Below are 22,052 nucleotides of genomic sequence, written 5' to 3' on the forward strand. Positions count from 1 at the left end.
GAATAAAATTACATCTTTCTAGTATATTATTATACTCATAGTTCTAGCAAGATACATTAGTGCACTAATTGCACTAGACACAAAAACAAATCATATACGTCATGATCGCTCTAATTCACATAAGAATTTGCTGAAACTTTATTTAATAAATTTCTTGGGAACCTTAATATGCTTCAGAATAATTTAAATCTTTCAATGATTTTCATTATACGCATATCAAGTTTTTCATGTATTGCTAGATTAAAACTTGAAATGACTACATCTACAACAGGAGAACATGTCTCTATATAATCAATACCGGGATATTTATAAATCTTCTTGTGACACAAGTCGTCTTTATGTCTATCGATTTGGCTTTTTTTTTCCGCACAAGAACACATTTATACCTCCACTGGCTTTATATTTTCAGGTATTAAGGCTATCCGTCCGATTTCACATTTTTCAAGCGAAGTCAATTTTCATTGGGTATTTTTCATTTGGCCAATCATTTATCTGTCCAAATTTCATGACAGATTTGAGCTCAAGATCCTCGTCAATATTAATAATATTGAGCGCAATCATTTTATATCGGTTCCATCGTGACAGCTGCACTTGCCTTTGGTTATTTTGTTTTTTCGCAATATATTATTTAATTTTATTATGTGTTTTGTATTCCTTGTTGTATTGTGTTGGTTTTGGCCCTTCGTACGAGAGTATGAGGATTTGTGTTTCTGGTTTTTACTGGTTTCGAGGGTTGAGTTGTTTTGAATAAAAGAAATTGCTATTATGTTTTAATTTAATAATTTTACATCCAAATCATTTCTTTGTTGATTTCTTACTTGGTTTAAAAATTGTATCCCTACTTTATTGAAAATAAATTGATCTTGTGGATTTTATATACATTGATATTTTGGTACGTGAGGTTGTAATAGAGATATGGGCACAAGGTTCCGTAAAAATATGAAAGTGGGCTGAAATCCGTGTTCTATGATTATGAAATGAGGTGTCACATAGTGACTTTTATTTGAAAGAATTATACTCGAAAGATTTTTATTTGAAAAATTTATATGAGAAAGATTTTTATTTGAAAAACTTATATGTGAAAGGCGTATATTTTAAGGACTTGATTAATTTGTTGTATTTGTTTTCTTGAACAATATTTATGGTGTTCTTGTTGCCTTGTTATTCATATTCCTGATTGATCTTTGTGGCTGTCACTACTATTTGTTTTTCTATTATCCTTGTATATTACTAAATTACACAAGTTAAATGACTTGTGAGTGTCTTGACTGTACTTTGTCACTACTCCACCGAGGTTAGTCTTGATATTTACTGGGTATCGACTGTGGTGTACTTATACTACACTTATGCACATTTTTGTGCAGAGTCAGGTATTGAAGATATCAGATTCGGACATAGATTAGAGTTTGATCGCAAGGATTCAAGGTAGGGCTGCTTGGTCGTTGCAGTCCCTTGGAGTCTTTCCATTTTTATTTTACTGTCCACTCTTATTCGAACATTATTGTATATTCGATCCTTAGGATCACTGCATGTACTCAGTTAGAGTTCGTGACTCAGTATTACCAGTCTTGGGAGTTCTTTTATATTTGTTTTCACTTTTTGTTCCGACACTTGTATTAAATTATATGTTTAAAAAAACAAGGCTCGAAATGTAATTGTAATCGACATACCTAGTCTTAGAGACTAAGTGCCATCACGACGTTTGTGGTGAGATTTTTTGTCGTGACAAGTTGGTATCAGAACTCTAGGTTCATAGGTTATACGAGTCACGAACGAGTCTAGTAGAGTATTGCGGATCGGTACGGAGATGTCTGTACTTATCTTTGAGGGGCTACATAACTGTTAGGAAATTTCCCATGTCGTGCAAAATTTGTTGATTTTGGAGTTTGAGCCTTTGTATCTCTATCCTCTCAAGATGGTGAGGACACGTGCTAACGGGTCAGCTGAGCAGACACCAGCACATTCTACTAGGGCCGCAAGAAGTCGGGGCCGAGGTAGAGGTCGAGGAAGGGCACGCGCCACATCTAGAGCACATGTTAGAGCATTAGTTCAGGAGCCGCCAATAGCTCCAGTTGGGGGACAGGTTCCGGAAGCACCTATTGTTATCCCCGAACTTAAGTAGACTTTAGCACAGTTCCCGAATATGTTTGGTACATTGACTCAGGCATGATTGATCTCCGTTTCACCAAATATATCACAGTTTATGGGAGGAGTCTAGAGTCCTACCGCCCGTACTCCAGAGCAGCAGGTTCACATTGGTCAGGTTCCGAGTGTAGTACCGGTACAACCTGTTATTCTGGTTCAGCCTGAGGTCAGGCTAGAGGCATCAGAAGAAGAACAAAAGAGACTTGAGAGATTTAAGAGGTATAGTCCACATACCTTTAATGGCACAGCTACCGAGGATGCCTAGAGATTTCTTGAAAAATGTCATCGTATTCTCTGCACCGTGGGCATTGTGGAAGTGAGCGGAGTTGTCTTTACTACATTTCAATTATCAGGAGCAGCGTATCAACGGTGGCAAGTTTATGAAGAGGGTAGACAGCCGATGCAACACCACCAACTTGGGATCAATCTTCAGAGATGCTTTTGAAAGAGTTTGTACCCCAGACTCTCCGGGATGCGTGGCGCACGGAGTTTGAACGGTTGCGTCAGGGCACCATGACGGTATCAGAATATGCCACCAGGTTCAGTGAGCTAGCTCGTCATGCACCTGCTTTGGTTCCTACAGTCAGAGAGCAAGTCCGCAGATTTATTGAGGGGCTCGATTATGATCTTAAAATATGCATGACTCGAGAGTTGCAGTCTGATACTCTATTTCAGCAAGTAGTAGAGATTTCCAGAATGTTAGAACGTGTTATGTATGAGGAAAGGGAGTCTAAGGAGGCCAAGAGGTCTCGAAATTATGGAGGATTTTGTGGATTCTACTTTGCATCTAGCATTCATCATGGCGGATGCTCGGGCAGTCGGTCAGCCTAGTCTGCAATTCAGAGTATTCTTAGTGCTCCAGTTAATATCTTTAGTGCACTACCGACATAAGGTTCTTACAATGGTTATTCTAGTTATCCGGCACAGACTCAGTACGAGCAATCACGACCCTTAGAGAGGTTGTTATGAGTGTGGTGATACCAAACACATCATGAGAGATTGTCCCAGACTTGGGAGAGGTGGATTTCATCAGAACACTCAGACTACATGCTCTATTCCAGTTACTACCCCACATGCACTGTTAGTTAGGGGTGGAGGACAGGCGGGTAGAGGGCGCCCTAGAGGGGGAGGCCCTACCCGTAGTTATAATTGTTATGAATTGGCTGAGGCCGTTACACCCGATGTTGTCGTTACAGGTATTGTTTAATTCATAATCGAGGAGCACTATTCTTATTTTGATTCTATTCCGATTATCGAGGTGAAATCTCCTTTCATGCTCATTATATGGTGAGTTTGTGAATTTGTACTCCACTTTCGTTATCCTTGTTGGGAGATTTGATGGTGTTAGCCCGTGTCTATCACTTTTGATTTGTACACTATTGAGGGCTATGAGTCCCAAAGTGACTTTCTATTACTCATTACAGTGGGTTTTGATATAAATTCGGGATAATTTGGGTAAAATTGTGAACTTAATGGCCTATCGGAATGTGGGTTTATTATGTGTTGTGAAATTTATTTGACGGAATTTATTAAAAGAAGAAAGGATATTTTCAGTTGGCACAATGTGCAAATTACTTGTGACTCAGAGTTGAGGACGGGATCCGGCTACAAGCCGCAATGGAAGTTATTTAAGGACGAGATCCTTGTGATGAAAATTTATGTGATTTAAATTCTCCCTTTGTGAAATTAAATTTATACTATAGTACTAATAAGGAGTTATGCTTGTTAGGCTTATTTGATAACTCTTGTACGTAGAGTAGGAGGGCTATGATCATTTTGCTGAAAGGTTCTGTTCTTTCTTCCAATTTTTCTGTATTTGTTGTATTTATGCTCCATATATATATTCTAATCCTCAATTGAGGGATTAATGGGGTTTCTCATTCCATTATTTTGAATCATATGATATAGCGGGTTTTGACATCGGCAAAATAAAAACATAAGCTCCAAAGCCATTTTCAACTGTCCTCTTCCTATCTGCCATACGTAAACACTCCGTGCTTTCTATGCCTTCTCCCTCTATATATATATTTCAATTCACAAGCATGTACATTTATGAGTCATGACTTATTCAGATTCAGGATGTTTAGAAACATGTACTATATATTACTCATGCATAATGACGTTTCAAATGCAGTTGCAATTTATTGCGTGAATATATTGATCTAACCCGAGAAAGAAAGAGATCAATTTTGGATCTATGAAAGGTGTAGCGAAGAATGGAAAGATTGAGCTATTTGCGGTTAAGTTTTGGTGCTTCCACGAGACTTATCGAGACGACTATAAAGTATACAAGGTTATATTTTCAATTCTCCATTCTCATTTTGTTGGGAAATTTCAAAGTTCACGATTACCAATATCATTACGAAATTGATTGAATGTATCAACCTCTTTTCCCCACTTATTTTAAAATCCCAAAGGAGACATAAAGTTAATACCAAATATAATTTACAACAGTTATTACTATTATTTGTGAATAATAATTAAGTAGGAAGATGATGCAATAGGACATAGAGACATAAAGTTAATACGAAATATTATTTACAACAGTTATTACTATTATTTGTGAATAATATTTAAGTAGGAAGACGACGCAATCGGACATATACTACATATTTTTTCCAAAAAAGGTGTGTCAACTACTCTTCCAACTAAGAAGATTTCTTTCGAGCACAACCTGATTTCTTGCCATTAAAACAAAAAAAGATTATATCTCACCGCTCGAAGCGCAAGTGAGTTAACTAGTACTAGAGTAATAGAGAGAGATAGTTGTTTTGATGGATAATTCATTGGTTCTTGTTATAAGAAATATCAAATTAAGGTGGATGTTTACTCTTTATCAATGATATTCATCTCAAATGCTTAATGACATATTCAATGACATATTTTCTATGTTTAATGACATGTTCAATGACATATTTTCTTCACTTTTCATGCTTATATAAAGGCCTTGTAATAGATAGGAAAATACACACAATTAAAGAAGAAATAAGAATCTCTCCTCTCTTTCTCTCTATATCTCTTAGCTTGTTTTTCCTTATTCCATATTGTTACTTTGAGTTATATTTTATAACACGTTATCATCACGAGACTCTATCGTCTCAAGAAGCTCTTTGAGAAGACTAAGGTATAACTTTTCTCCTCTTTTAATTATGACTGATATTATGAAAAGAAAGTTCGTTACCCTTGAAATTTCGGGCAAGAACTATATGACATGGGTGTTGGATGTTGAAATCCATTTTAATGCAATGAGTCTTGGAGACGCTATTAAAGACAAAAATAAAGCATCTACCCAAGACTGTGCTAGGGCCTTGATTTTCTTGCGCCATCACCTTGATGAAAGGTTGAAAATAGAATATCTCACAGTCAAAGATCCACTTATTTTGTGGAATGTCTTAAAGGAAAGATATGACAACTTAAAGTTGGCCACTCTTCCACAATCACTATATGATTGGGTTCATCTGAGGTTCCAAGACTTTAAGTCTGTTTCTAAATATAATTCTGCGATGTTCATAATTACTTCTAAATTGAAATTCTATGGAGATACTATCACTGACTATGATATGCTTGAAAAAATATTCACAACGTTTCATGCCTCCAATATGGTCTTGCAACAGCAGTACCAAGAGAAAGGTTTCAAGAAGTATTCTGAATTGATTTATCTTCTCATTGTGGCTGAACGAAATAATGACTTGCTCATGAGAAATTACGAAAATCGATCCACTGGGTCTACACCATTGCCTGAAATGAGTGAGGTGTATTCCCATTATTCTAAGCGTGGAAAAGGCCGTGGCCCTGCTCGTGGTCATGGACGTGGCCAAGGAAGAAATTTTTCTGGTGTTAATCACCCCCCAAAGAAAAATAACCACCAAAAGTGGAAAGGGCCAAGGGCAAATGGTTCAGAAACTGAATATTATCGTTGCGGTGGAAAAGGGCATTGGGCAAATATTTGTTGCATACCAAAATATTTGGTTGAGCTTTATCAAGTATCTCTAAAGAATAAAGCCCCTGAAGCTAATTTTGTCTATGAAAATGAATTTGACATCACCCACTTAGATGTGGCAGATTTATTTGAGCACCCTGATGGAAAAATAAACCACTCGATCGGTGATGGATCTGTGGTTAAAGATGATTGAGCAGTTTGATTTTTATGTTTTCCTATTCGTAGTATCTAATGAATAAATATCTTGTAATTTTTATTGCACTTAATAATACTTCTTATGTAGTTTTTAAAAATATATGTATTTTTGAAATTTCATAAATTTCACAAACAAGGAGTAATATCTATGTAATTAGTATCCTAGTCTCACCGATCTTTTAACACTTTTTGATTTTCCTTTATGTTACTTTAATTCTTTTTAAGAAGAAGTTTACAAGCACCCTGGAATAACTTTTGTTACTTCACCCTTAATTTGTTTCATGTAAATGAATGAATTATTATGAATAAAGAAAAGAGAAGCAGCTAAGTATGTTCTTTTCTTATACAGATCAATTATATTTCACACAATGTATAGGAAAATGCAAAATAACCTATACATGTAAATAAATTTGTTGTAGTTGTATTAGTCATATGTGTCATGTACTTATAATTGTATTATTTTTGCTGCGTAATTATTTTTATAATAATTAGAATTTTCTAGAAAATGCATTAAAATGTCACTATTGAATTATTGGTTTAACTTTATTTCTTTTCCTTTTTCTCTAAAAATACTAATATTTATTCATATACTTCTTTTGTATGTCAAACAATGGGAAGCAAATATGGATATCTTTCAAAGCAAACTTGGATCAAAGCTCAATTATAAAAATATTTGCTTAATTGATTCATGTACAACACATACAATATTCAAAGAGAAGAAATATTTCTCTCATTTAAATATGTGTAAGGGAGATGTTACTACAATTTCTGGTAGTAGTAATCTAATTGAAGGCTTTAGAAGAGCTAATATAACTCTGCCTAAGGGAACAATACTTATCATAGAGAATGCAATGTTCTCCTCCAAGTCCAAGAGGAACTTGTTGAGTTTTAAATATATCCGTCGAAATAAATTTCATATTGAGACAATAGATGAGAATAATCTCGAATATCTCATCTTTACCAAGAATGTCTCTGACCAGAAAAAGATTATTGAGAAGTTCCCATCTTTATCTTGTGACATGTATTGGACAAGAATTAGTTCAATTGAGACACATTCTATCGTAAACCAAAAGATTTCTAATTCCAATACTTTTGTACTTTGGCATAATCGATTGGGACATCCTGAATCAATTATGATGAGACGAATTATAGAGAACTCAAATGGGTATCCATTAAAGAATTTAAAGATTCTTTTAAATAATGAGTTTTCTTGCAATTCTTATTATCAAGGTAAGTTGATTATTAGACCATCACCAACAAAGGTTAGGATTGAGTCCCATGCGTTTTGGAACGTATACAATGGGATATTTATGGACCTATTCATCCACCTAGTGGGCCATTTAGATATTTTATGGTCCTAATAGATGCATCTTCTAGATAGTCTCATGTGTGCCTATTGTCATCTAGCAACATGATGTTTGCAAAATTAATGGCACAAATAATTTGATTACGGGCATAGTTTCCCGATAATCCAATTAAGTCTATTCGACTTGATAATGCTGCTGAGTTTTCATCCCAAGCATTTAATGATTATTGCTTATCAATTGGGATAAAAGTGGAACATCCTGTAGCTCATATTCACACTCAAAATGGCCTTGCAAAGTTTTTGATTAAACGTCTGCAATTGATAGCAAGACCGTTACTCATGAAAACGAAATTACCCACTTCTGTTTGGGGTTATTCCATTTTGTATGTATCAATGCTAATTCGCCTCAGACCGATAAATTATCATAAATATTTCCCGTTGCAATTAGTTTTGGGTCATGAACCTAATATATCCGATCTAAGAATCTTTGGATGCGCTGTATATGTGCCTGTAGCACCGCCATATCGCACCAAGATGGGTCCCCAAAGAAGGTTAGGAATATATGTTGGGTTTGAATCGCCCTCCATTATTCGCTACCTCGAAACATTAATGGGAGATTTGTTCACTGCTCGATTTGCAGATTGTCGATTCGATGAGACATTTTCCCCAAAATTAGGGGGAGAAATTGATGAAATCAAACGGAAAATTTTGTTGGAAAATCCATCATTGTCTAATCTTGATCCACATGCCTCTATTTGTGAAAAAGAGGTGCAAAAGATTATCCATTTGCAGAAAATAGCAAATCAAATGCTAGATGTATTTACGGATCTGAAAAGGATAACGAAATCACATATCCCTTCAGAGAATGTTCCAATCTATATTGATGTCCCTGTTGGACAATCTTCTAGTGTCATAGCTAATGAGTCAAAAGCACACCTAAAGCGTGACAGACCGTTGGATTCTAAGGATCGAAATCCTTAAAAAAGAAAAATAAATGATCAAGATGACACTACGAATGAGTCTCATAAAGAAACCCATGATTTAACCAATCTTGAAATTCATGAGTAAATCAATGAGTCCGAGACTCAAGAAAATAAGGAATTATCAATAAACCCAATCGATATTGAGACAGGTTTGAATCGATTGAATATAGTTGTGGATTATGTATTTTCATATAATGTTGCATCTAGCATTATGCAAGATAATGAGGATCTTGAACCTCAATCCATTGGAGAATGTCGACAAAGACGTGATTGGCCAAAATGACAAAAAATAATCCAATCTGAGTTGGATTCACTTGTGAAACGTGAAGTTTTTGTGTTTGTAGTCCAAACACCTAATGGTGTTAAACCTGTTGGCTATAAATGGGTCTTTGTACGCAAAAAAGAATGAAAAAAATGAGGTACAAAGATATAAGGTACGCCTTGTTGCACAAGGATTTTCACAAAGGCCTGGTGTCGATTATGAAGAGACGTATTCTCCTGTTATGGATGTTATAACATTCCGTTATCTCATTAGTCTTGTTGTCCATGAAAAACTTGACATGCATTTAATGGATGTGGTTACAACCTACCTTTACGACTCATTTGATAATGAGATATACATGAAAATTTTCTAGGGATTTAAAATGCCTGACGTACATAATTCAAAGTCTAGGAAAATATTTTTTTAATCAAATTACAAATATCTTTGTATGGTCTAAAGCAATCAGGAAGAATGTGGTATAACCGCCTTAGTGAATATTTATTAAAGGAAGGTTATATAAATGATTTCATTTGTCCATGTGTTTTTATAAATAAAACAACATCGGAGTTTGTTATACTTGACGTATATGTTGATGACATAAACCTTATTAGAACTCCTACAGAACTCCAAAGGCAATTGATTATTTAAAGAAAGAATTCGAGATGAAAGATATCGAAAAGACAAAATTATGTCTCGGTTTGCAAATTGAACATTTGGCAAACGGAATTTTTGTTCATAAATTTGCCTACATAGAAAAGGTATTGAAACGGTTTTACATGAAAGGAGAACATCCATTAAGTACTTCGATGGTTGTTCGATCACTTGATATGAATAATGACCCGTTCCGACCTCAAAAAAAAGAATGAAGAGCTTCTTGGCCCTGAAGTACCATATATTAGTGCAATTGGTGCACCAATATATCTTTCTAACACTACAAGGCCTAACATAATTTTTTCAGTTAATGTCTTAGCAAGATATAGCTCTACTCCTACAAGGAGACATTGGAATGGAATCAAACACATATTGCGGTATCTAAAAGGGACTACCGATATGGGCTTATTTTATGGCAATGATTGCAGTCCCGATCTTGTTGGTTATGCCGATGCTAGGTATTTATCTGACCCACACAATGCTCGATCTCAAACAGGCTATGTGCTAACATATGGAGGCACTGCAATATCTTGGCGATCAACTAAGCAATCAATCGTGGCTACTTTATCTAATCATGCTGAAATAATTGCTATTCATGGAGCAAGTCGAGAATGTGTATGATTATGGTCTGTAATACACCTTATTCGAGACAAATAAGGTTTGAAGTGTGACAAACTACTTACAATTTTGTATGAAGATAATGCAACATGCATAGCTCAATTAAAGAGAGAATTCATAAAAGGAGATAGAACAAAGCACATTTCATCAAAGTTATTTTTCACACATGATCTTCAAAAGAATGGTGATATCAGTGTGCAACAGATCCTTTCAAGTGATAATATGGCTAATTTGTTCACCAAATCTCTACCGACGTCAACCTTCAAAAAACTAGTGTACAAGATTGGGATGCGAAGGCTCAAGGATGTGAATTGATGCTTTCATCAGGGGGTTAATATGCGGTGTACTCTTTTTCCCTTACAAGGTTTTGCCCCACTGGGTTTTCCTTGCAGGGTTTTTAATGAGGCAACCAAAAAGCTTATTTCTAAACATGTGGACTCTTTTTCCTTCACTAGGATTTTTTTCTCTAATAAGGTTTTAACGATGCACATTATCTATGAACATCCAAGGGGGATTGTTAAAAGAAATATCAAATTATGGTGGATGTCTACTCTTCCTCCACGATATTTGTAACGACCCGGCCGGTAAGTTTGAGAATTTGAGCCCTGATACCCTAATATCTGCTTTTCCCATATTTGTTTCTACTATTGGGAATTTTCGGAGTGATTAGTTATGGAATTCTGGGAGTTTTGGGATAATTAGTCCCTAGTTGTGAGTTTAAGCCTTAGAAATTGGACCGTAGTCGGAACTGTGTGAAGACGGATCCGGAATACAATTCTGTCAACTCTGTTAGCTCCGTTGAGTGATTTTGAGCTTAGGAGCGCATCCATAATGTATTTTGGAGGTCTGTAGTAGATTAAGGCTTGAATTGGCGAAAGTTAAATTTTTCGGCGATTTTGGCTATTTGTGAAATTTTTGATATCGAGCTCGGAATGGATTTCCGAAAGTGGATGTAGGTTTGTAGTGTCATTTGTGATATGTGTGTAAAATTTGAGATAATTCGGACTAGATTTGGCGTGGTTCAGTGTCATTTGTAGAATTTAGAAAATTCTAAGTTCTTAGGCTTGAATTCGTGCTTAATTCATAATTTTTGGTGTTGTTCGATGTGATTTGAAGGCTCGACTAAGTTCATATGGTGTTATAGGATTGGTTGGTAGGTTTGGTTGAGGTCCCGGGGCCCTCGGGTGTGTCGTGGATGCTTAAAAGAATGAAATTAGACTTAGGAAAATCTGGTGTTTTTGTTGGTTCTGCTGTAATCGCACCTGCGCAAGGCTGCCCGCAGGTGCGAGAAAATTGGTGCAGAAGCGGGAAAATGGAGGAGTGCCAGGGGTCGCAGGTGCGAGGTATTTTCCGCATCTGCGATGCCCGCAGATGCGTTAGGGGTCTTCGCAGGTGCGCAAGGTCCGCAGAAGCGGAAGGGAATTCCGCAGGCGCGCACGCGCAGATGCGACCCTTTCATCGCAGGTGCGAAGGCAGATGGGGCAAGTCAATTGCGCAGATGCGCACAATTTCCGCACAAGCGCACCCGCAGGTGCGAAAATACCTAAAAACCGAAGGGCTTCGTGAGTTTTGTCATTTTTGACTTTGCAAACTCGGTTTAGGGCAATTTTTGAGAGCATTTTCGAGGCATTTCTTGAGGTAAGTCCCTTGTACTTATTTTTGATCAATAATCTTGCCTTTTCATATATTTTCTCACCTAGTTAGTGTGTATTTAAGGTGAAAATTGGAAGTTGGAGGCTAGTGATTTGGAAGTTTGATTTGTGGATTTGGAAGACCATTTGGTATCGGAATTTAGTAATTTTGGTATGGTTAGATTCGTGGTGGAATGGGCGTTCCTATTTTGTAACTTTTACCCGATTTCGAGACGTGGGCCCCACGGACAATCTTTGAATTAATTTCGGAATTTTGTTAAAGTGTTGATTTCATTAATTAGATGAGTCTATTATTATTGTATTTATGATATGTAATTGCTTTTGGCTAGATTTGGGCCATTTGGAGCCAGATATTCGTGGGAAAGGCATTGCGACCGATTGATTGAGCTTGGTTCGAGGTAAGTGGCTTGCCTAACTTTGTGTGGGGGAAATTCCCTTAAGATTTGGAACCATTGTGTTATGTGAGCGTCGTGTCCGTGAGGTGACGAGTACGTACACGGGATAGTTATGGTAAAACCCAATTTTCTTACCGAGCAGCAACATGTTTTCCTGTTATTTTGAGTTATACCATTTTAATGAGTACTAATTTATTCTCATTCTTAATTGAGTTATTCCAATATGTGTAGCTATCATGTTTAGTCTAATACATGTCTTAATTGTTTATGTGAATCTCATGTCTACGTGTCTTAATTGTTTATGTGAATTATGTGCAGCATGCTTAGTGAATTTCCTGTTTCTTCCCTGACTGGTACTTAGTCTAAATTGTAAGAACTTCGTGATGTAGTTGTATTTCTATCATTCGCGATGCATATTTACTTTGGGACTACGGAACGGTATTCCGGGAGATCCCCATGTACTGCATATTTACTTTGGGACTACAGAACGGTATTCTGGGAGATCCCCCTGCACATTTACTTTGAGACTACGGAACGGTATTCTGGGAGATCCCCATGCACATTTACTTTGGGACTACGGAACGGTATTTCGGGAGATCCCCCCTGCACATTTACGTTTGGGATTACGAGACGGTATCTCGGGAGATCCCTTGTTGTGTTTCTGTATACTAAGTTGTTACCTTCTATGATTTCATTGTTGTTAAATTTCAGATTTTATTTTATTGCGGTATTACACTCTATATTATTTTATTATATATTTATCAGTAGGGCCTTGATCTGACCTCGTCACTACTCGACCGAGGTTAGGCTTGGCACTTACTAGGTACCGATTGTGGTGTACTCATGCTACTCTCTGCACATGTTTTTCGTGTGCAGATACAGGTGCACCTTATCAGCCGCACTATCAGTGAGCCGGGACAGCTTTGGAGACTTCAAGGTATATCTGCCGCGTTCGCAGACCTCGGAGTCCCCTTCTACTCTTTATCATGTCCATTATCTTTTGTATTTTTCCTTGTTAGATTCTGATGTATAGAGACACTAGATTTTTCCTTCTCTAGTTTGTGATTCACGATGTTCCGGGTTTTGGGATTTGTTGTGTATTTTTAAATAATTTGTTAAATTTATATTTTTATTTCAATATTCCGCAAAATATTAGGCTTACCTAGTTGTAGAGACTAGGTGTCGTCACGACGTAACACGGAGGGAGAAATTGGGTTGTGATAATATTTATCTCAAATGTTTAATGGCATATTCAATGACATATTTTCTATGTTTAATGACATGTTCAATGAGATATTTTCTTCACTTTTCATGCCTATATAAAGGCCTTGTAATAGATAGAAAAATATACACAATTGAAGAAGAAATAAGAATATCTCCTCTCTTTCTTTCTATATCTCTTAGCTTGTTTTTCCTTGTTCCATATTGTTACTTTGAGTTATATTTTATAACAGTTATGTATATATTATCCGTCAAATTATAAGTTTGTATTTTGGCACCAGGATAATTAAAGAAAATATCAAAGTATTAGTCTTTTGTGACACCTTTAACATTAAAAATGAGGTGAAAACGAATATATTAGATAAAAACTACTCGATCCTAATCCATTGGAACTTATACAAAGCTCAAAGGGGAGAAATTCAAAAATAGCCAGATTTTACAAGTGGTTATTCAAAAATAGCCACAATTTTAAAAGTAATCGAAATTTAGCCACTTTTCATGTAAAGATAAATGTGAAAGAAAACACTATTCAAATCCGAAAAATACTCCAGCATAATATATTAGAATTTTAGTATAATATACTTGAATGTACTAGAGTTCCAATATACTTTGCTGGAACTCCAGTATAATAGTTCCAACAAAGTATACCGGTCTAGTATATTATGCTGGAAGTTCATACACAGATGCTTGAATCTCCAATATATTATGCTGGAACTTTCCGCGTGTTAGAGTTCCAGCATAATATGCTGAAAGTTCATACACAGGTACACCGAACTCCAGTATATTATGCTGGACCGGTCTCTGTTACAGCAAAATAATGGCTATTTTTCAATGACTTAACAAACGTTGGCTATTTTTGAATGACTAGTCCGAAAATTGACTAGCCCGTACTATTTTTACGGCCCAAGGACATACGTTAACATATTGTCTTCTTTTCTACTACGACATCTACTTGTTGAAGTTTCGTTTCTCTAATTTCAAAGCACAATAGTAGATTACTTTTTAAAAAGAATATGACAAGAAATGTTAAAGGGCTTAAAGTTTATCCATGATTAGGTACCTTGCAACTTGACTAAAAAAAAGTTACCACAAAATATTGTTTGGATCGAAAAAACCAGGTGACATGACTTATGCGGAAGCTAGTAAAGCAAATATTGAACGTCGATAAATCAGACAACAAAAGGGAAATATACCAAAAGAGATACAAATATTTAACGTGGTTCACTCAATTGACATACATTCACGGCGGAGATGAGCAATCCACTATATAAAAAAGAGTACAAAATATCGAGAGAACAACCTTACAAAGAGGCAAATACAAGTGACACATTAACACTTATCCCGTAAAGTTCTCCCCCTAAACACGACTCTCAAACCCCACATGGCTAGATTGTAGATACTGGTGAATGAGAAGGAATGATCCTCAATTTATAGAAGTCCACACATTTTCCTACAAGAAAAAATGATTAGACAAATATGAGAGATTTATAATTTTCTTCTATTAAAAAAAAAATCAATTATGGTAATATGTTGCCCTTCCTTTCAAGAGATAGAAACCAAATATGGTAAAAAAATTAGGAAAACATCTAACAAAAAACGCACAACTGAATATTCGAAATGGTCAAACTTAGTTCTCATGGTTGAAAACGAATATATCAGAAAACTATTGCGACAATTATCCATTTGAATTGATCCAAAGCTAAAGGATAGTTGATCATGATTCAAGTGATGTATTTTTCATGTATTTTTCTCTATCATAAAAATTCATCTGATATAGATATTGCAATTTAATTTGTCTTCCCGAGACTTTGTTAGAAGTTTCTACTTATTGAAGCTCCATTTGCTAATTTCATAGCACAATAATATACTCCCATTCCCTTTTACTGATCTCGTATAATAAAAATAATTTTTTTTCTTTTATTTATCCATTTTAGCAAATTAAGAATTATATTTTTTCCCAATATTTTCCTTAGTATCAAGTATCCAACTTCCTAAATTTATTAGAGTTACAACCTCAATAATCATTAACAAAAGTAATTTAATAAAATAAACCCTTAATACATCTTTTCTTAAGGGCGTGTTTAGTCATAGATGACTAGTAAAACGAAACGGAGGGAGTAGTACTTAATTTAAAATAGAATTTGAAAAAAATAAATGTTGAATGACTTAACGTCTATCCAAGGTTAGGCGCTTTACAACTAGTCTAAAGATCATATAATAATCAAGCAACTTCAACAAAAACTGCAGCCCCATGCGGCTACGTAGTAGTATCGTACAAAAAGCACTATTTGGTTTTGTTCTAGTTGCTCTGAATAATCAAACTTCTCAATTCAATTTACTTGAATAACTCAACGTTCTTTAGCCGCCTGTAAATTGCTGTTGTACTATGTAGACTAAAATCTTTAAAATTACTTCTAACGTAGATCTTATAAATGCATCAGCTGACATTTTCATCAACTCACTAAACCGATATATACACAAAACAGAAACACCAAAAACTGCAAAAGATTTTAAAAAAATGTCTTCCCCTTTAGTATCATCAAATAATCTTCCAGTACGTGAAATCCCAGGTGACTATGGTTTCCCTATTATCAGTGCCATTAAAGATCGATACGATTACTTTTACAAACAAGGTGAAGATGTTTGGTTTCATAGCAAAGCTGAAAAATACAAATCCACTGTTGTCAAAATCAACATGGCACCAGGCCCTTTCACCTCTAATGACTACAAATTGGTGGCATTTTTAGATGCCAACAGCTTTGTTTATATGTTTGATAATTCTCTCATAGACAAAACTGACACTCTAGGCGGCACATTCAAGCCTGGTAAAGAGTACTACGGTGGTTATCGTCCTGTTGCTTTTGTCGATACTTCTGACCCTAACCACACTGCTCTGAAAAACTACATTCTTACTTCATTCGCTAAGCGACATAACTTATTCATTCCCCTTTTCAGAAACTCAGTGTCTGATCACCTCTTTCAAAATCTTGAAAAACAGGTTTCTGATCAGGGGAAGTCAGATTTCAATGCACTTCTCCCGAATATGACGTTTGGTTTCATTTTTCGCTTGCTTTGTGACCAGACTAATCCATCTGATACAGTTCTTGGCGCTCAAGGACCAGAACATCTTCGCAAATGGCTTTTTCCTCAGCTCATTCCATCATTGAGCGCGAGAAAACTTCCTAGCTTTATAGAAGATTTGCTCTTCCATAATTTCCTGATACCATTTGGTCTCGTGAAAAATGATTACAATAAGCTTGTTGATGCATTTAGCAAGAATGCAGGGTCCATGTTAGATGAAGCTGAGAAACTTGGGATCAAAAGAGAGGAAGCTGTACATAACATACTTTTTCTCGTAGGAATCAACATGTTTGCCGGCTTAAATGCATTCTTCCCTCATCTCATCAGGTCAGTGTTGGAATTTGGACTTATGTTAATTAGTTACATCCTGAAATAGATAGTAGTTATACATAAAAGATAAGGCTTGATCCTAATTTGATTATATGCCGGAGGTAAGAAGATATATATCCCTTTCCCTAGATATCACAATAATAACACTTAGTGTATTATGTTCATTGATTACTTACATGGAAAAGTGGATATTGACTATCCAAGTTATAAAAAAATAATATTAAGTTCTAATCCTAATCTAATTTGTATATACGACTATTTAACATTTTACTTTGCTTATGTGTGGGATAAGTTAGGCTCATTAACTATTAGCTTGTGACAGGTAAGTTTCTTTATTAATAGAGACCAAACATCTTCCCTAGTTAACAAGAATAACTGTCGTGTAAATGTTTCTTGAAAACATGGTAACAAACGGTTGTGAAAGTTGATCACAAGCTTAACCACCTGACTGATACTACTCAATCATGGAGTCCTAAATAAATTTCTCACATGAACACTTTCTTTCCTCATCTGATCAGGTTTGTGGGCGAAGCAGGGCCTACTCTACACGCTCGACTTGCCAATGAAATCAGGACAATTATTAAGGAAGAAGGAGGGGCAGTCACATTATCAGCAATCAACAAGATGAGTTTGGTCAAGTCCATAGTTTATGAAACGTTGAGGCTACGTCCGCCCGTGCCATTACAGTACGGTAAGGCCAAAAAAGATTTCATGGTCGAGAGCCATGATGCATCTTACATGATCAAGAAAGGGCAGTTCGTCGTTGGATATCAGCCCATGGCTAGTAGGGATCCCAAGATTTTCGACAAACCCGACGAGTTTGTCCCTGATAGGTTCATGGGTGAAGGAGAGAAAATGCTCAAACATGTTCTTTGGTCTAATGGAAGGGTAACAGAGAATCCTGCACCAGATAATAAGCAATGTGCAGGAAAAGACTTGGTGCATTTGTTGGGCAGGCTAATGTTGGTGGAGTTTTTCTTGAGATATGACACTTTCACTGTGGAAATCACTCCCCTCTTTCGCGCACCAAATGTTGCAATCAAGACATTAACTAAAGCAACTTGATTTTCTGATGTATTGGATGCTTAATTAAGTCATGCAAGTATGTGCGCGCATTGGTGTTCTGGCATAATTATTGATTTTTTTTTATTTGTATTGTATTTATTTAATTTGGTTGTTGTTGTATTTGTTATTGATTATTTAGATGAATAAATGTTGATGATCATAAATCAAGTCAAAGGAATTAAACATTAGAAGTATAATGTGTATCTACTTGTCCACTAAGAAAGATTGTTAATTATTAAGAGAGGCATCGCAATGTTTTTGCTTTTCGTTATGCTTAGTACATATAGACCATTTGCTTTCTATACTCTATAGAAAATTCTATGGTGGGAATGGGAAGTGTCAAAATGAAAATTTGAAACTCATCAATGAGAATTTGAGACTCTTAAGTGCAAAAATTACTTTGTAACTGTTGTCAAAATGGCCTCCTGGCCAAACTTGTACCTAATTGTCAAGCCAAGCAGGTAAACGAACTTAAAATTTTTCTATTTGAACACCTAACTCATATATTTATAAACTAATAAACTCCTTTGATTATTGACCATGGTTATGTGGCACTAGCACAGGTGACATGGATAAAGTGCGTCCAACTCACATAATTAACGTATGTCAGTACAATAGTTTTGGATTAAAAAATTATAAAATCAGGGAAAAAAATATATGGAATGAGGGTTAATAAACACATCCCACAAAGCGTGTATATCAATTGCGCTAAACTGCAGGAATTTCTATTGTTGAGCCGGGTGAGCTACCTTAACGGCAGCTCCCCCTCCCCCAAAAAAATCGGTAAAAGAACCTATTGTCGATAAAGTCCGGACCGAACCCTAAATTCAAAATGATCGACAGCCCATGTTTCTCCATAATCATGCTCTTAAAAATTCATCAAGAACCTACTCTTCAATCAAATCTTAAGAACCCAAATCAAACAAGAATACTTTGAAAGTTACCAAAGACATTCTAAAAAGTTTTTTATCAAATAGTGCTTGGTGTAGCAGTGAAGGAGGAGATGAATTTAGTGGTGAAATAGAATGCTCCCCCACTTTGAAGCCATCGTTGATTTCTTTTAAATTCCAAAATTATTTTTTTGTGTTTTTGCCAAATTATGACCATGGTGATGTAAACTACTGTAAAATTCAAAAATTGGCCTACAACTTTTGGATTCTTAATCTTCCTTCTCAACTGACTTTTAGTGGAAGAATAGCTTGGGAGAAGATTGAAGGGTGCTTTTGACAGTAAAATATTGCTGGTTTTGATTTGGAGGTAAAAGAAAAAAAATGGATTTTGAGTGGAAGGAAAGGGAAGAAGGGAGGTCCGTCACGCTTTGGACATCGCCACCGGGATCGTTGAGGCCCCATGAAGACGGCTCTACTTCACTGTGTTCGGAAATTAAGTTGAAGTGTTCAAATCGAAAAGTTATAAGTTAGTTTAACGAGTTGACAATCAGGTGCAAGTTTAAGTGGCCACGAGATATTTTTACTTTAATTAATTAGTTAAAGTTTTTTTTAATCATAGATTGCTCACCGAAACTCAATTTTACTAACTCAAGGGGCATGCCTTTGACAAAGACTTGAAATAATCCAAGCAAACCTATCTGGTTAAAGCCTTCGTATCACTTTCCCCTTCATGGTTCACTCAACTCAAATACAGTATAAAAAGCTGCACAAACCGGCTAACAACTTGTTTTGATTGTTTTTACGTGTTGTTTCATAATGTATCGTATTGTATTGTACTGTATTATTTTGATGAATTTAACATTTGTATAGATTGTATTGTTTGCCGTCGTTTCATGATGTCACACACTAATAATATGAAAAATAAACTAGTAATATCACTAAGAAAAAATAGGATACAAAGTAAAATTATTATATAAAAGAATAGGGTAAAAAATAAAATATGATTATTTAATAATAAGGAAGGGCAAGATGTTAGAAAAAAGCAAGGTAACGACGTCACCACACCAAATTCGTCGTTCCATAAAGTGACACTTTTTGTTGTTACGTAACAACATATTTAATGATACGATACAACAAAATTTAAGTAACAATTAAAACAAACATTGTATTTAAAGTAACAATACGATACAATACAATAGGTAACAAACATCCAAACAAGCTGTTAGAGCCTCCAAGCCTCAAATGATCATATCTTTGGGATCTTTGCATAAATAGCCAGCCATATTAATTGTTTACTTTTTCTAGCCATATAGAAAGATTATACATTATTTACATACTTATACACATATAATACATAAATTATGTATATATTATATATTCACCGACTATTTTTAGTTTAAGTGGTTGGATGAACGACTATTTGGGTTAATTCTTCGAACTTTTTTCCCCACCAAAATCATATAACTATGTTTTTCCGAACAAAAATCATAAAGCTAACTCACACAAAAATCATAATGATCGAAAAATATAACTTTTCAGTAGTATTTTCCAAGTAACCTTTTCTTGTACTATGAGCTGAAAAAATTAGTATTATGGATGCATTACGCATTGCTTGAAACCAATTGATAAGAATGAAAATAGGTATATTAGTAATCGTGTCTTGCTTTAGAACCTACTTGTTTTTTTTTTCTATGACTTCTTTGAGGGGATACATTTCATTATTGGGCATATAACTATAATATCTTTTTACTAAAGTTATATAATTATGCTTTCTCACACAAAAAATCATAAAACTTTTACTACCTCGCACAAAAATCATAGTGAACGGAAAATACAATTTTCTGAATTAGTACTCCATGCATGTTACTGGGCATGTACTTGACAAAGACATATACTAATAGTCTGTTTGGCCAAGTTTCTAAAATCAACTTATTTTGAGAAGTGTTTTTTTCTCAAAAGTATTTTTTTAAAAAGTGCTTTTGGTGAGAATCAGTTTGTGTTTGGCTAATTAATTTGAAAAGCACTTTTGAGCAGTAATTAGTGTTTGACCAAGCTGTTGAAAACTGCTTCTAAGTGTATTTTTCTTAAAAATGCTTTTGGAGAAACATTTTTTTCTGTTTCTCAAAAACTACTTCCGTCACTCCTCAAAAGCACTTTTTTTTCTTCCAAAAACTTGACCAAATACCTCAATTTTTGGCCAAAAAAAAGCACTTTTGGCCCAAAAATAAACTTGGCCAAATGTGCTATAAATGATCTCAGCACATGTTTGTGTTTAAGCTCCAACATCTGCTGGACAATTCCAATATTTTTATTTTGTTAGTAATTGACGCCCTGTACTAGACCAGATAAAGAATGCAATACATGTGTTTAAACAATTCCCCCGAGATATTATCCATGGTTGGAAATTTTCCAGTGCAGGAAAGTCATATATCAAAGAAAAGCATGTCTAGAATTACGTTTATTGAATCAATCTATACAACTTCAAGACACAGTGGGATGAGTAGGCTCTAAAGCAAGATAAGTCTACTACTAATGTCCCTATTTCTTTCTTATCAATTGGTTTGATATTAGTATTATCCGTTTCTAGATAGCTATATGCTAGTCGTTCATCCATCAGTAATAGAGAGAATTTAACGTAACATAACAAGCTAAAAGTCTAAACTCGTTTGAAAAACTTATTATGCCAGCGGGTTTCATGTGTTGGATGTCAATATGGGTGTCAAATGGGCGAGTTGGGCTGATTTTTTGGCCTGAAAAAATTGGCCAAGTCAATAATTGTGTGTTTGGTTAAGGTGAGCTTGGTCAAGATAGGCTAAGATTTGGGTCGTAGCTCAACCTGTCAAACTCTTACCAAGCTTTAATTAATGGGAAAAAATACACGAATGAGCATTTTTTTAAAAATATTTAAGAAAATAATACTACTCTTTGTTTATTCCATAAATGGCAAACTTTTTTTACACTAATTGCAGATCGAGCTTATACACATAATTAATGAGCAGCCAATATATAAAAGCATTAGGTATTTTATACAAAACGCAATTAAATAATTATATTCCTAGCAAGAATTCTTTAAACCCTATACCTTAAATCACCCTGCAGCCAACAGACTTTCAGTTACACTGGTTAATATCCTTAGCGTCAATTAAGATAGTTAACATCCTTAGCATCAGACAATTGATATTCGTAATGGCTGTAATTTTTTTTATTCCATAAATATCACATATATTATATAAAGAGATGAGAAACAACTAATAGGAAGCAAACAACTGAAATATCTAATAATACTTCTTCTGCCATGGATAACATATGCACAATTTT

At 35.2% G+C, this 22,052-nt stretch overlaps 3 protein-coding genes across 3 annotated transcripts; all 3 read left to right on the forward strand.

Moving 5' to 3' along the window:
• The first annotated feature begins 2,658 nt into the window (after window positions 1–2,658).
• Window positions 2,659–2,976, forward strand: LOC138906861 (uncharacterized). Its single transcript, XM_070196561.1, has one exon. It carries the CDS (start codon window positions 2,659–2,661, stop codon window positions 2,974–2,976), a length of 318 nt encoding a protein of 105 aa, XP_070052662.1.
• Window positions 2,977–5,351: 2,375 nt separating this feature from the next.
• On the forward strand, window positions 5,352–6,278 carry LOC104121374 (uncharacterized). The gene has a single exon (XM_009633349.2). It carries the CDS (start codon window positions 5,352–5,354, stop codon window positions 6,276–6,278), a length of 927 nt encoding a protein of 308 aa, XP_009631644.2.
• A 9,521-nt stretch (window positions 6,279–15,799) lies between these two features.
• Window positions 15,800–18,079, forward strand: LOC104121371 (9-divinyl ether synthase). The gene is made up of 2 exons (XM_009633347.4): window positions 15,800–16,776; window positions 17,298–18,079. The coding sequence occupies exons 1-2, from the start codon at window positions 15,887–15,889 to the stop codon at window positions 17,842–17,844; spliced, it is 1,437 nt and encodes a 478-aa protein (XP_009631642.1). The 5' UTR covers window positions 15,800–15,886; the 3' UTR covers window positions 17,845–18,079.
• Window positions 18,080–22,052: the final 3,973 nt, after the last annotated feature.

The sequence above is a fragment of the Nicotiana tomentosiformis genome, chromosome 1 (assembly GCF_000390325.3).
Source record: "Nicotiana tomentosiformis chromosome 1, ASM39032v3, whole genome shotgun sequence".
Classification (NCBI taxonomy): domain Eukaryota; kingdom Viridiplantae; phylum Streptophyta; class Magnoliopsida; order Solanales; family Solanaceae; genus Nicotiana; species Nicotiana tomentosiformis.